At 29.7% G+C, this 16,874-nt stretch overlaps 1 protein-coding gene across 2 annotated transcripts in view; it reads left to right on the top strand.

Annotated features, from left to right (window-relative positions):
* The first annotated feature begins 378 nt into the window (after positions 1-378).
* The window catches only part of LOC132945303 (DNA-binding protein D-ETS-3-like), a 58,645-nt gene continuing 42,149 nt past the window's right edge, over positions 379-16,874 (top strand). The window contains exons 1-5 of one of the 2 annotated variants that reach the window (XM_061015006.1): positions 379-1,178; positions 6,138-6,298; positions 6,583-6,803; positions 10,409-10,480; positions 13,201-13,278. In XM_061015006.1, the coding sequence (XP_060870989.1) occupies positions 6,147-6,298; positions 6,583-6,803; positions 10,409-10,480; positions 13,201-13,278 (523 nt within the window). In that variant the 5' untranslated portion in view covers positions 379-1,178; positions 6,138-6,146. The remainder of the gene's footprint in view (positions 1,179-6,137; positions 6,299-6,582; positions 6,804-10,408; positions 10,481-13,200; positions 13,279-16,874) is intronic. The other variant, XM_061015007.1, reaches the window with a different exon arrangement.

The raw sequence follows: 16,874 nt of genomic DNA, 5'->3' as shown, positions 1-16,874 counted from the left end.
GTGCGTGACGGGCGGAAAGGGGGCGTAGGATAGACGTGACGATGGGTCGAGCTGGGTAGATAGGTTCGGGGGCAGGGGTAGGGGAAACTCCACGACGAACCGAAGAGGGGTAGCGCGCGTCACCACCGCCGCCGCCGCCGCCTGGAGAATCCCTAGCTGCAGCAGAAAAAGAAGGACAATGTCATCCGGCGGCGGCGGCTGTGGGGGTCGGCGGAAAACTCGGCGTAGGACGCGACGCGCGTGCGCGCATCCGTTTCCGACCAATCGGAACCGCCGGGCGTATCGCTGTCGGATGGCGTTCCCCACCCCCCGAGCGCGCCACCGGGACGCCCGTTAAATTTAATTATCGGATCATTATATAGTCGTACGGGCCCGCGAGTTCGTGTGATATCGCGTACACAGACCACCGCCGCCAGTGTGGGTGCTCGTATATACAGTGGCCGCGCGCGCTTTATACCCGCCGTCATATCATACACGGCACGCGACAGATCGTATAGGTATATTACCTATATATTATATACGCAACCGCGATCGCATATTATATTACATAATTAATTATAATATTTAATATATTGTCGATTGTCGTCCGCGAGTGTAACTATTACAGTATACGCAATATACTCATATATCGCGGCTCATCACGAGATACGCCTGCGACGAGTGCGCCGTACATTCCGCGGTCGTTGTCCGCATACGCTACGATAGTATTCGTTCGCATAGTACGACCGACGTTGCAGGCCCGCCGCGCGATATCCGGACTTCTGCAGCGCCGGCTGCAGGTGACGAGTGCGTCGCGGTTTCGACGGGACGGGAACCGCCGGAAAATACACTTCCGAACGGCGTGTCCGGTGCGAAAAACGGTGGTCCGGTGCCCGTCATCACAACAACAACACTATTATACAGTCGTATCACCTATACGCATACAATATACTATATAATTGTTGTTCTCGTCGTCGTTATCGCGCGCGCAGGCAACCGCGACCGTTTAAACCGATCTACGGTGTTCGTCGACGATGTTTTTTAATTTCCAATCACACGATGTGATGCGATGATGTCGGATTTGCGATTCTTTGCTCGTGGCGTTGTTTTTAAAGCCATTTGTTGACGGTCGCTAAGATCGCGTGACGACCGCTACCCGTTAAGCGGAAAATCATATTTTCTAGGACGATTTTTCACAGGTAAATAACTCTAATACTATCCTACTTATATGGCATGCAATATATTTTAGTACTTTTATTATTATAATATTACGTTTACGACTTATCTGCAGTCATACATAGATTAAAGATCTATAGTTTTTTTAAAAAACGTATTGGTAAACTATTTCATATATAAGTCTATATTCCTATAGAAATGCGTGCGAGTTGACTATAGTATGTAAATAAAATAATATATATTTCACTGCTCTAATATATATTTACCTGTAGGTAACACCTATATTATATACCTACAGTAGGGTCACCATATTTTATTTTACTGAAACTGGGACAAACATGTTTTGTGAAATTTTTATGGGGAAAATCGTATCACTCCTCCACGACCAACCACCAAGTTTAAACTTTAACACACGTTTTTTTCGCAACTAGAATACCACTCACAATGGTCAGCACTCTACGACATTCTTTGTAAGGCAAGTAATAAACTACGTTATAAATCGGAATGCGAGTAACCGATAAAATTATATCAATTAGCGATAATTAATTACAAAATTTGTCGAAGAAAACAACGCGAACATATTCAGTAATAATTGTCGTCACTCGTCACCAATCCATAAAAATAAACTCAAAATAAATTTCGTCAGTTGATCAAGATAAAATCAACTTTATTATTTTGTTATTTATCAAAACAATATTTCTATTTATTATATATTGTGTGAGTTTTTGTTTAATGTGCACCGTCTATTCGTGAAAATTATGCAAAAAAACAGATTATGCAAGTCAAACTAAATATGTGTTGAAAAATAGATATGAAAATTAAAATTTTCAATATACAATTTTACGTGAGAAATTCGATACTTGTAGGTATACGCACTGATAAAAGTTACGATGATTATTACAGCGCAGATAGGTATATTATATGACCATATATTATGAGAATGCGTTGAACGTGTGATTAGATATATTATATACATTTAAATTTGTAAACAAGTGAAAAACACATTATGGTTGTTAAATTTAAGAATAATATATATAATTAAATTACAATCAATAAAAACAACATAATATATTATATGAATGATATTTAAGTGGATACCTATAAATTATAGTTAAGTATAAATACTTTAATAACTGCCAGACAATTGAATGGATCATATATTCTTCCTAAATTATTTTTAATGACCTTATATAGAATCAATCGCCGTTTAAATGTTTTAAATACTTTTATAAAAATAGAAAAATGATAGATAGATTTAGTTTTATAGTATGGAAACCTATGATAACTTATATTCTACTTTCTACGTGTCTCTATAGTATAAAAAGAGAGCGATTCGAAGGTGTTTTTGATGTACAATTAATATTATAAAATAAACGTATTATTATTTAATATATTAAGTACCTATATATGTGTAGTAGGTACATATTAGGTAGGTAATTATAATTTATAATTCGTATTTCGTAAAGTATGTAAGATCGGATGATAAATGCTAATATTTAAAGTAAAAAGTATATATATATGTATAGTATAGGTATCTGGTACATAGTATAGGTATATGACCCTATATACTCACGCGTGTTATGTGCAAATAAAAATTAAAACAACTCTATGAAACGGTTACTGGAAAGTATTTGTTTATAGATATACAATAGATGCTCATTTATTGTCATCAATTTAAGTGTCTACACTCATTATTTCGGAAAGTTTCAGCTTTTTTGAAAAGAAATACCTTTTTTGTAACGTTTATAATTTTTTATGCACATAGTTTTGAAGTGTTATACTTGAAATTCATATTCCAAAATAGAATAATTTTTCGTCGTATTTCATTATATTAAAATCGAATTTCAATCCATTAGTTAATTAATTATTACTTATAGCTTATAAGTATTTAATATTTTGCGGGGTTGGGTTCGCACATGGGTAGTGCCACGTTACTACGCTCATATTATAATATTTAAAATTAGTAATATAATATTATAGTACGATAAAATAAAAAATCAGTAGGTGTTCGTGCATCACGGCCGGTCAAATTATTTCGTACAGAGTAGGTACGTGGCGTCAAGGACCTATGGCGTGGCTATTCACCACTACAATTTAGAAAAATGTTTGCTTCATATTTTGGAAATATAAATTAATAAATTTACATGTTTTTATAAGATTTTTTTGTGAAATCTTATCAATTATGATAACGATAGTAAAATAATATAAAAATATAATTTTTTTCATAAATTTTGTTTTGTAATGACCTGATTAAAAAAAATAAAAATAATATGAAAAACTTAACGAAACAATGTGTGTGTGAGTGTGTCATATAGGTAGACACATATAATAGACATTTGAATGGATCACATTGTACAATATTATAGTCTATTATCACAATTTTCGAAATTATTCTTGGGTTTTTTTTTTTTTGTTTCAAACATCTAAACATCAATACACTAAATATATTATTATAATCCTTAATTGTATATTTTGGGTTTGTTTAAAAGCACATCTTATATACGCCAGCACTCGCAAAACACTGCACGTGCGGAGGGTGTACCAATATTATGCACCAGGCGTCAGTTTTAATGTGGAGTTTAGGGGTTGCATTCATTAACGGATAACAAAATAATTATTTCATATTATAATGTTTCAAAACATTAAGTGAGTTTAAATACAATAGTACAAATAATTCAAACGTGTCAAGTTATTAGTTTTACCAACTTTAAAAATGGGAACATTATCATGCCCTATCATAACCTTATATCATGCCGTAAAATCATTGTAAAGTAAACCATACAAATCATACATCATAAAAATATTTTGTTGAAAATATAATTATACATTTATACTTACGACAAATCTAATACGTTACAGAGTCTTCGTTCGATTAAATATGTTTTACTTGCAGCCAAATTACATTTTTTTTCTTAATAAATTGAATCTAAATAACCGTATATATATAATATATATAGTTTAACACTGTATAAGATATGTCTTACCTATATATTTATTATTTTTATGTTAGTTTTGGACAAATATTCCTATGCACACCTACCTAAGAAAATATTGATTCAACAATCGGATACAAAAATATATTGTTGGGTTTTCCTAATGGGTGTCCCCAAGTTGTTGTGGTCGAAACAGGTTATATTCTGTCGGCGGCGACGAAAGGTCGGAAATAGGGTTAAAAAATATTTAGCGCTACTTTAGCTGCAATCACACGTTTATTATTTATAGTTGAATAATATATATATAGTTGTTTACCCAGCAATTCTGACAAAAAAAAAATAACAAAAAACGGTGCACTAAAATATACCACACAGGAAAATAAGTTATGGTGTGGAAAGTTATTCGAAAAACTCGAGCCAATAAATTATAACGGCATGTAAGGACAAAACAACCCTCTAAACATATGCATATACTGACCCTTTTTATCATGTAAAAAACGCGTACGTGTTTTGATTCTTTGGTTGTATCATAAATAGTATTAAAACAGTTGTAATTACAAATAAGGCAGTTAGTGAAAAAAGGGGAGTAGAGCGAATGACATTATTATTTATGGTTTGCCATGTTTATTATTACAGTCATCATAAATACTAATTAAAAACTGTTTAAGATTCTTTATCGATGTTTAAAAAGCTATTATACTACTCATTTTTGTTTTAAAAAATACTCATGTTTTTATAATTTTTTTAAACACTAAAAGTCCCGCGTGGAGAGACTAAATAGTGTGGGTTAAATTTTCTTCACCTGCGTTTAAGGTTTAAATTATCCATCGTCATCTTTGTACATTACATTTTACAGTTCTTTATATTATAATATATTTATTTTTTTGTGTCTTATTTCCTTTACATTTTTTTAATTTCAGAACGTAAAGAAACATTATTTACTTTATGGTTTACACATGGTGAATACAGATAAACCTGTACAATGTGTTATACAGCCTGTACCAAATCGATCGCTATGTGCATATGCTAGAAAATAACTTATTTAATAATCTTATATTATCAGGGTAAAACAAACAGTTCATGTCATAATATATACAATTATTAGGAAAGAATATGATTCAAAATTAATCTGAAAACGAATATTTTCTTAACCATAGAAATTAATATTATTTTCATTCACCTTTTTAGTCTGAACATTCTAATTTCTAAATACACAGCACAATTGGGTAGGTAGTACCTACATATACGATATACCTATAAATAAAAAATATATAAAACTTATACATTTTCTAGCTATAAATTTTGAAAATGTAGTAACTATGAATATGTCCTATTTATATTCCTGCAGGCAACTTTTCTTCTAAAACTGACGTAGAATTGAAAATTTTTCGTTAGCTTTAAAACAGAAAAAACTCACACATTACTCTATAGTACCATACAAATTAAAAATGTTAAGCCAATTTCATTATTGGTAAATGTTGTGTCTAAGAGTGTATTATTCGGGTATTTTGTAATTTTTTGTTTCATTAGAAAAATATATTTTTTTTAAAGTTAATAGTTTCCTTGCCGAATTCTACTCTCAAACTGGTACTTACCCATTAATTAAAAGTTTAAAATGGCTATAAACATGATAAACTGCGATAAAGCAGATTTCACATCTTCGTGAATTACATAAATACTGTATTATGTGGGTATTGAACAAATAAATATAGCACACATCTTTTGACTTATGAATCTTTATCCACTTTTAGGAAACATTTAAATTCTATTTTACTTAGTTGGTCATTTATTTTCAATAGATACTACTCTTTTGTTTTAACTGATATGCTTGTTCGTTTTACTATTAATTATTATTCTTTTAGAATTGTAATTTGAGGTTATTTCTTATTCTGTGCTATGTTTTATCTTGTATTTCTTCTATAACCCTATACGGCTTAATAATTGCGTTATGAAATCTATTTACTTAACATAAATAAATATAAAATTGTATAGCTTAAATTGAATCTACAACATAATATAATTAATAACACAGTTCTATGCTTGTTTCAGTTATACTCAATGATGTACGAAAGTACATGTTCGTACCAAAGTGCTTTAGACCTGAAAAGGGTGGCGATGTCATCACCGCCTAGTATAAAAACAGAAAATGACTGTCTTCCGACTACTACTCCGCAATGGCCATCGGTAGGAGTGGCTAGTTGTGCCTATAGGTAAACGAAATATTTTTATTTATTTATATTGATTAATAACAACGTCTCTTCCTATGGGAAAAATTTGTTTTGATTGTAAATATACAATAAGAGCATAGAAAATACATTTACTTTATCTTAAATTTGATGCTATATTATTTGCAAAAAAAAAAACTTGAACTTTCGACTATATAAATAGTTAGTTATTATACAAAACCTAGTTCCGTGAATGTCTATTATCAATATACGATTGTATATAATATAATATAATATAATAATTAATTCTTGATTCAATTTTTTGTTAGGTTCGCGTGTAATTCCACGTTTGAGCAACTCAAACAGTCAGTAGAAAAGGCAAAAGCCGCCTTACAGGATCGTGGAAGTTATTTATCATCGTGTGACCTAGGCACGTCTCCTTTTTGTCCAGCAACACCGTCATCCAGGACGCCAGTGTCCAGTCATCCAACTACCAATTCACTCGATCTATTTCAGGATGAACAAAATAATACTGACAAACGAAACAATTGTAAGTTTACCTAACAACAGTTCAATAAATAGTTCAATTTTAATATTGTATAGGAATACATTTAAAAACAACATAATACAAACACCATATTATATTATAATATTGTATGTGCGATAAAAATTAATTTCATAAAAAAATGACTCAATATTATTATTTGTACCTAATAGTAATATAATATATCGTTGAAAATCTCCAAACAGTGTACCACGTATTATATAATGTATTGTCGTTACTCGTTTTTATAGAAAATAAAGTTAAAAAGGAAGAAAACAGTTTCCATGGAAACAACTTTCGGTCGTCATCCTTCAGTGGTTTTGTGCTTTTGGCCCTTTGAGAAAAAATGGCGCATTTTGGAACAATTGCACTGAGCTCAAACACAATACATTATATACATATATTTTCTCACCGGGCGTTCGGAAACGAATAGGAAAGAGATAGTAAAGGGGTGCCCGGGTGCGGGAAGAGAGCGAATGAAAATTGAGTACATCCGTTGTGGCTTTTTAGCAAAAAAAAATAAAAAGTGAAAACGAATAAAACGAAAAAAAAGAAAATGTTTTTTAATGATATGCCAGGGACATCGGTTTTTATTATTGCAGTCCACTTCCGACGACCATATCAGACCACGCACATAATCCTTTTATGATTATCATTTCCTTCCTTGAAAATACATGGTATAATATAGTATCTACTTTACATAGGTAGGTTAGGTATCTATACTATTCATCAATTTTTTTAAATCTTAAATAATATAATATAATAATATAGGAAATTCCCTAAAATATTTAAACTTCTATTATTTTAATTTAATAAATGTTTTTATTTTAATTTAGTTAATTTTTTATTTATTTTTTGAATTTATAAAATAATAACACATCGTTATACATGATAAATTTAAATTGATGAATCATTGCTGTTTTAATTGTACAAGAAAGTAATTAATAAAAAGTACCTACTTTGTTAGAAGCAAGCGTATAGTATATTGTACTAGTTACTTAGTTATCTACCTAGTTATTTTATATTTTTATATTTTATATTACCTATAAAAAATTGAAATGCAATTCCGAGAAGAGGTTGATTTAACCAAACTTTAGCAGGATCTCGTAAATTAGGTCGATATTTTATCCATCCGTAAATAGATATCTATCAATAATATGTTGATAGAACAACAAAATATACCTATATGTAGAAAATTTCAAAATTAACCTTCGATGATCAATTTCCGACATGTAGGCTGTTGAGATAATCGATACAATTTTTCAAGTCTTTAGTTAATTATGTAAACAAAAGAAAAAAACAGTAAGTAAAGGTAAACTTTGCTCTGAATATAAAATATATCAAACTTTGATGTATCTATAATATAGTATTTATTATTGTATGTGCATTGTACTCGTGTAGTGTACCTATACAAACAATTTTTTTCTACAATACCTATATGAATGTTGAAATAGAATATATACCAGGCTTGGAGAAAATTTTGAATAGGTTGTATTATATATTGGATTTCTAATATATTTTTTTATTTTTAGATAAATGTAATTATTTAACGATGATAAATTATTATTATAAACAAAAATTACGCATTATATAAAATAAATAAATTAGTTGAAGTATTATTCGGGTCGTAAAATTTTGGATTTTATTTAGTACCAATTACTAAATTGAATAAGAATAATGTCTTGGAGCAAATCGTATTTCTTGTTATAAATGCAAGAAACTAAAACGGGAATGGAATCCTTTTTCTTTCAAATGTTTTATTTTTGTCAAAGCTTTTGTTGTTGTTTTTCAACACCTTTTCAGATAATTATTTTGCTGACGTAAACGGAAAATAATGGATACCCCACATAAAAAGAGGGAAAATTATCATTATAAACAAATAGAAAAAAATAACATAGATATGATAAAAAGAAGACCTCCGGAACATTTATACCGATTCCAGGCGACGAGCCGCAACGATAGTATCCCTTTCCGGTGTTCCGGTTAGCTTTCCTGGTGCATTTTATTTGACACAAAAGAAATGTTATTTAACAAAATAAAATTAAAATATATATTTAAAAACATTTTCCAGACGCTCATGTTTTATCGTAAAATGTTATACTTTTGAATAATTAGTGAAAAATATGTTTTCTTTCTAAAATTATTAACTAATGCACATATAACATACTATGCCATTTTTCAGTTAATATCCATATATTTGATTTATTAGTTATTTGTGTTTTATTTGGTACGGCCTTCAGCGTATATTATTTTCCCTCGACATCTATGTTATTAATGTTTTTAACAATATACAGTTTGTTTATTTTGATTTAATACTCAATGATGAATAATTACTTTTTAATCACGGTATAGCGAACATATTTTGAATAAAATTACATTTTTAGGCGTGTCACAAATTATTACAGTATACCATACAGATTATAGACATTTAGCAGTTATACGATATAATGTATGAGTATATAATCTACATAGTATATGCTCTCATACTAGTATACTACGTAAGCCGTTTTATAATTTTTATGAAAATAATAAGAAAAAAACTTTGTACATCAAACTCTCAACTCCTATCATTGTATAATATAATGTAAATAGTCTTACAAGTTAATGAGGTGAATTTAAATCACCTCATGAATATTACTATATTAAAAGTAATCAACTAAAATTTTATTCGGGGATTTGATTTTTTATAAATTGGGATAAATGCGTGTTTTTAATTTTCAGCTTTCTTATATAACATAATATATACGACGCTGCAGTATAATTGTACATCAATATTTATGTATGATAATATCATACATAAATAAATAAATATAAATCTATGATAATATATTATATTATTATAGATTCATCGTTACAATAACAAATGTAGACAACCGTGTACGCCATTGATGTTTGTGTGCATTTAGTCAATTTATGCGTCACATAATAATACACATAGTTTAACATGTCTTATACTCTAATGTGAAACAAAAATTGACTATGCATACTGGAATAAAAGATACCGAAAGATATACTTTTTCTAACAAAGTGATATTTTTGTGGTAGCAAGATAATCGTTTCTCTACCATGAAATACTTTTGTATTTAAAATACAATCAAAACAATTTGAAAACAACGCAGAGACTACGAAATGTACAAGACGTCAATCTTCAACTATAATACAAAACTATGTCATGTTATTTTACTAAATAGTAAATATCTACCAACGTAAGGTAAAGGCCGAATCTCGGAGATTCGTTTATAATTTACAGATACGATTGGTCGACACAAAAAGAAAATTATTTGTTCAACATTTTTTAACTAATATTTATGTGATTTTTTTCCGGATATCTGTTTTACTTTTAAGCTAGACAGTGAAGACAGAAAAACAGAAAACACTAGATATTAAGTAGTAAAATACCTACAAGGTATGATGTAAATTTTCAGTTAAGTATTTTTTAGAAAATGTTGCCTCCACAAAATAATTACTAGCGAGTATGGGCTCCCATATATATTTAGGTAGTACGTGTATTTTCGTGTTCCAAACAATAGTATATAGGTCACCTTTGCCCATTTACGTTTCTATATATTTATTAAAAAATTTAAATCAAAATGTAATATTTATTTTTTTAGACATTGATTCATCAAATAGCAGATACGATAAGAGTTCTGGATTGATGCATTTACCATCGTCGACTTCAAACGGTAAAATATACATATTTTATTACATCTTATAATCATCAATATATTTAGAAAATTAAAATTATTTTGCAAACGCAAATACCTATAAAATATTATTCTTGTACTCAAATATACCTTAATTGAAATATAATATACTTACTATAAAACTAAAATTTAATAACTTGAACAGAATACAATTTTATTTCAGTTTAATAGGTATCTTCTATATATTATAGCCATTTCCTCTATACACTTTGAAAGTTTGGACGTATAAAATAAGTAATAACATATATGGTATACATTATAGTAAACATATTATGTGGAAAAATTGCATACAACATATCCACCAATAATATAATGATATTATATATATATTATCATAGCTGGCGTATCTTGCGACTGTTCTGTATCATTTCCTATATTGTAATATTGTAATCGCAAATTATACACATTATATATGTTTATTATAGATTAATTTCCTTGATATGTTATATTAATTTAATTTTAATTAGTTTCATAATTAGCATGCAATCTGCGGTGGTATACCAATTAAGTATTTAGTGTTTTAGTATGACGTATAGATTCAATAGATTCGCGTGGTGAATTGCACATTAGATAAATTGCACCGTAGCCCACAAATCGTGTTTTACATTGAAAACTCCGTATAGTCCAGAATCCGTTGTAGGTACCTACCTATTTATTTATTTCTACAAAGTACACGCTTATTATAAGTTTTTTTACAGTATCTGAATATTGGGACTTAGATTTCTATATTATTTTATGCATTCATTGTACGCATATAAGTACGTATAATATGACAATAATAAATTATCAGAAAGAACGAATATCAGTGCAATTTATTATTATATAGGTATAGGTACCGAAAAATAATACTTACAATTTTCTGTAAAACATGATAAATAAACAATAAAGAGCTTATTTCAGGATAATCTTGTAAAGCATTTGATGTAACTAAACTAATCAGTGCCTTTTATAAACCACTACCTATTTGAAATACCTACGTTGTAAATTATGTTTTTATTTATAATAATATTTACTTACCTATATAATCGCGTTAGTATCGAATAATCTTCTATAAAATGTACGTTTTATCATCGAAAAAAATTACATTTCAGAAATAATAATCCTTATAGACCTGTGGGCGGAGACGAAAAATATAACCCCCATGTAAATAATATGTTATGTTTATAATATTATGTATGATATTGAATTAGTATAAACTATAAATGTATAGCTGTGACGTCGGGTGAAAAGGGGAGCCACGCGCTCCCCCTTCCCCCTTATTGACGATAGTGTGTTTATCTCCGACGAATGTTCGCTTTTACGGTTTCACGGGAAGGGGGAAAAACTGTCAACCCATCGGTATGAGGGTCACATGCTGTTACCATGGATACTGTCGTCAGTCAAATGGCCGCCATCCCATACCGCCTCACCAATCATTCCTATTCGGGAGTTTTTCTTCTTCACATCTAATAGATTTTTTTTCCCGTTTGGCATTGAATTAGAGTACAAAGGCGAGAAACGTTGTTGGGTTCTTTGTGACATTTTTTTTCGATGATTTCACACGTTTTTAACAAAAATACTATTCAAACTTTTATAAACATCAAAGTCAAAAGTGTAACAATAGCTGTACTAGCTATACAAGTACCTCGAAATTCACATATCACTTTTATTTGCGGTAAAACTTATAATATTATTGTGAAAACATTAATAAATAAATAATAAGTAATAACGAAAAATGAATAGTCAACAAACACATAGAGCATCAAAAATACGACCAACTAAAAACAATTATTGAACGAATTATTATTAAGTATAGTTTATGCAATAATAATATGGTTACTTCACTAATTACAACGAATAAAGTTAAATAATAATTAATTTAATATTATATGGCTTTTACGAAACAAATTATTACTTATTAATAAATTATGTCAACTGAATTCCTTCCTGAATTAAAAGACATGTTTAAAAGAGTTTGATGAAAACTTAAAAAGATACATGTACTTACTAAGTACGTATAGGCTATAGGTAATTAATTAAAAATATTTTTAGACGCTTTACGATTTGAATTACCTGCTACTGTAATAAACTACCTATGTATATATATATAAAAAAGTTTGTTAAGAATCGCATCTATTCTATCTGCACTCGACTATTCATTTATTATTTTAATAAATGCTTGCAGAGCTACAAAATAATAGGTACATTATTTGGTATACCGACTTATTAGGGCCGTTCTTAGGGGGGAGGGGGGGCGAGCAGGGCCCAGGCCTTGAGCCTCGCGCTTTTTGCTTAAATTTGGAGACCTCGTGTTTGAAAAAAGTGGTAAAATTGGTTTTTGCCTTGGGCCTCAAAAATCCTAAGGACGGCGCTGCGACTTATACATAATAGTATACAGACCAACATAAAACTATCGAAATATTATAATAGGTAGTATATTGGTACAATTATTATGCTATTCTATGCTATAATTGTGTTATTAAATAAAATAATTGAAAAAAAAAATATATTATTAAATTATCATTATATAGGTACCTCTACTATTCATAAGTCATTATTCATTACAGTTAACATATTTGTTTACGTCTACCTAGGTAACTCTATAGTCTATAGATGTAAAATCTGTGTGCATATATGTTATTCTTATTAATTTATAACTTAAGTTAATTTGTTTAGTAAAAAAATATTTAATTAAATATTTCTTTCAATAATTTCTACAGGTTTATCTTCTGTAGGAAAATCATCGTCGTATTTGCCATCTTCCATATCAGATTCATTTAGATCGTCATCTAAATCAGGTATGTCATTAATTTATTTGCACTAACGTTAATTTCATCAGTAAAAGATTTGTTTTGAAAAATTAAAATAACTTTTTCATATTATTATCTTATGTATTAAAAAAAAATGTAAATGTAGGTACAGTAGGTAATATTATGTAATGTATTTAAAAAAAAGTAATCATGAATATTTAATTAACGAGTAAACAGCCTAACCTAACCGTCTTACTAAAACTAGCTACTATTATATTATTCTTATTATTATTTCATTCTTATCATTTATGTATGATTTTGGTATCAACTAGTATTATAAAGTTTGAAAACCAGTTCATAAATAGATAGGTACATAGTATACCTACAAAATATAATAGTCTGCACTCGACGAAATGATTTAAATAAGTGAAATATTTTTCCCGAAAGGCTAAAATACAAAATGATTTACTCTACCGTCTTTATACCTACTACATATATATTGCAACAAACCTCTATGTTCTATATTTTGAACTTTGAGTAGGTAGATGTTTTTAAAAACTTCAGCTTCGTTCGTTGTACTCTTGGTTTTCCAGTCCATGGGGATGGATTTAAGTTGGAATTGTGAAAAAATATATGATGGAAAATCATAATCAGAGACGTATAGTTAATCAGTTAGGGCAAAGCAATTTAATTTGCAAAACATGTTATCTTTATTTCTCTGGTGGCAAATATACAATAAACATAAAAAAATATTTGAACCATTAACCACCTACCTCATCAGATAGTTAATATTATTTGTATACTATCCTGTAATTATGAGCTACTAATTCGTATTTGAAACAAAACCAAGATTGTGCTAAATGCAATTGTAGGTATAACATATACAATTGAGCATTGAGGGAAAAATGGAAAATCCGAAAACCTAATCGTTACATACAAAAATATTGATATTTTATAATTGATTAATATTAGAAGGTAACTAATAGCTAACTGAATTTTCTATAACTAAAACAGATTGAGCGCCATGTGGGTTTTTATAGTTTTTTCCAATGTTCCCATGAGGCCCAAATTTAGTTCTTGGTGAATTTTTTTATATTGCCATGAAAACCTTAATTTTGGTCTCACTATAATGTTATACTTTTATAATTTTATTATGATACCCATGATTGGTTCTCATTTATCGGTTTCTTATCATTAATTCGTTATTTTCTGTCTGTGCATTATATTTTAATATGAATAGCGTAAACCTAAAATTATTATTATTTCTAAGACATATTTAAATATAACCACAAAATATATTTTAGTTTTATATACCATGGAAATTGAAAATAAATTTTTAAACTCATTGTTAGTAGTTACCAAAATTTAGTCGAGATCCAAAACTGGATCCCATGGCGCTCAACCTAGGTGGTAGTACGGTAGGTTGAACAAATTTTGTCCAAAATCATTGCTTATGTTATATAATAATATTTTATATTGTATTATAATCAGTGCCATGCTAACTCTCATTGGTGCCCCGGGAAAATAATATTTGACGCCCCTAATAAACATACATATTTAAACATTTGCTGCCCTTTAAAATGTTACAAGTTTGGCCGCCTTAGGGCACTTGCCCCATTTGCCACCCTCTTAACACGGCTCTGCTTATAATATTATATTCTTAATATATAATTAATTAATTATTTATTTTATCATATTATTAGCATATATTATTGTTATAAACTTATTATAATTTATAAGTCAATAACGAGTATCAATGAATATATTATACTAAGGTGTAACGTGTAACGTACAAATGCGACTTAAATTTAGTCAAAAAATTCAGTCTCAATATTAATATTTTTTCAATTACAACAGAATAACTGAAATTATTAGAAGCAAAAACCATTATTTTTTTTATAAATATCCAATTTTGTCAACATTTGAACAACGTCTATTAAAAAAATTGTGCATATTATTATTATACGTATTTTCAAAAATTGTAAGCTGCTGTACGAATAACTTATGATTATGAGTTATGAGGAACTTGACTATTACATTTTCAAGTTTTTTGACTTCCAAACAAAAAGTTTATGAACATGACATCTAAAAAATATTAGTAGAAATATTTTAGTTTACAGTTTAAGTTTCTTCAGTTATTCATTTTTAAATTATAATACAAATAAAAAAAATCTGTTTTGTCGAAAACTGATGGCTGCATATTATATATTCCCGTTTTCCTCGATTTTTTTTTTTTGTTACAACTATTTTTAACAAAATTTGGGCTCCTCGAAGTACCAACTATATGTCTACATCCAATTTTTTTAAACTAAAAACAGCTCTCAAAATTGAAGCTTTTTTACTGCCCTTAAAGGTGACATCACTGGAAAAAAAAACCCCTCATCATTATTTCGATCAGAATCTTAAGACACTACATGTCTACATGCACTTAAAACTAATATCCTGTCTGGAAATAAATATGGTATATTATATACTTTTAGTAATGTAGTATGTACAATTTATAATACAATTGAAGTTATGTAATCTAGTAGAGCAACAATTAAAAATTAAATTATTATGTAATAAAGAATATATAAAGTATATTATTGTACCTACAAGGTATAGGTACGCCGGATACCTATATTGTATTGTATATTAGTATGTCATTTTTATGAAAATAGGTGTAGAATTCATCCCATGCGTCATTCACTCAGCTTTTTTAGATTGGTTTTAAGTAAGATTTATGAGTGCGGCATTTGTTCATTTGTGTGTACACTTAAAATTGCAGGTTTATCGAAACACGCGAGAAAAAAATTGCCCCTATTCCGCCGACAGCCACACCGCAGGCCGAATATACATTAATATAATCGAAATATATAGGCTGGTGTCTGTTGTAGGTAGGTATAATAGTGGTGAAAAAAATAAACATTGATTATCGTGTTTACTTCGGTATACCTACCTACCTACACTCACGCCCGGGTGTTGGCGTGGCGGCGTTTGACTGTAGAGAGTACCTTTATATATATAGCGTGACTGACATCCCTTTTTCGCAATAGACCGTATACACAAGCCGAGGTGTCTCTTCGTGACAGTCATCGAGTCGAACAATGCAATATAAAATTTCACATAGGCGAGTCTGTATATTGCAGTGGGAGGGGGCCACAGTTAACTCGGTTATGATTAATGGCCCCGGCCCCCTCGCCAAACGACTGCAGTCCATCCCTATTAGCAATAAATAAAAATATTATATACATTTTTATTTTTATTTTTTGTTTACCCAGAGCGCTTTGTCTCGAAGCTTTCATTCGTATCCACCCTTCACCCTTCACCACGCACACGTTAACCTCGGCACCATAAAACATTTGACTCAAGATATGTAATCAAACCCGAGAAAACCCACCAACCCGTGAATAATGGTAGTTTTATTTATTTTTCCAATAGTACGCATCGGCAGCTACTGCAGCTACGGTCGCGTCGCGGGAAATTGAGCTCACACGTTTATTGTCATATTTAATATATTTACACGTTCAATGCTCGTTGCTCGTATTTAGGTACCTATAGGTTATATGTGGCTATGAAATCAATCAATTTCTTCACCCAATCCGTGTATAATATATATTATGCAATATATATTAATAAATTATACCAATGAAAACGACAAAAAC

Source organism: Metopolophium dirhodum, chromosome 5, assembly GCF_019925205.1.
Source record: "Metopolophium dirhodum isolate CAU chromosome 5, ASM1992520v1, whole genome shotgun sequence".
In the NCBI taxonomy this organism is placed as follows: Eukaryota; Metazoa; Arthropoda; class Insecta; order Hemiptera; family Aphididae; genus Metopolophium; species Metopolophium dirhodum.
This window is presented reverse-complemented; position numbering and strand designations above follow the sequence as displayed.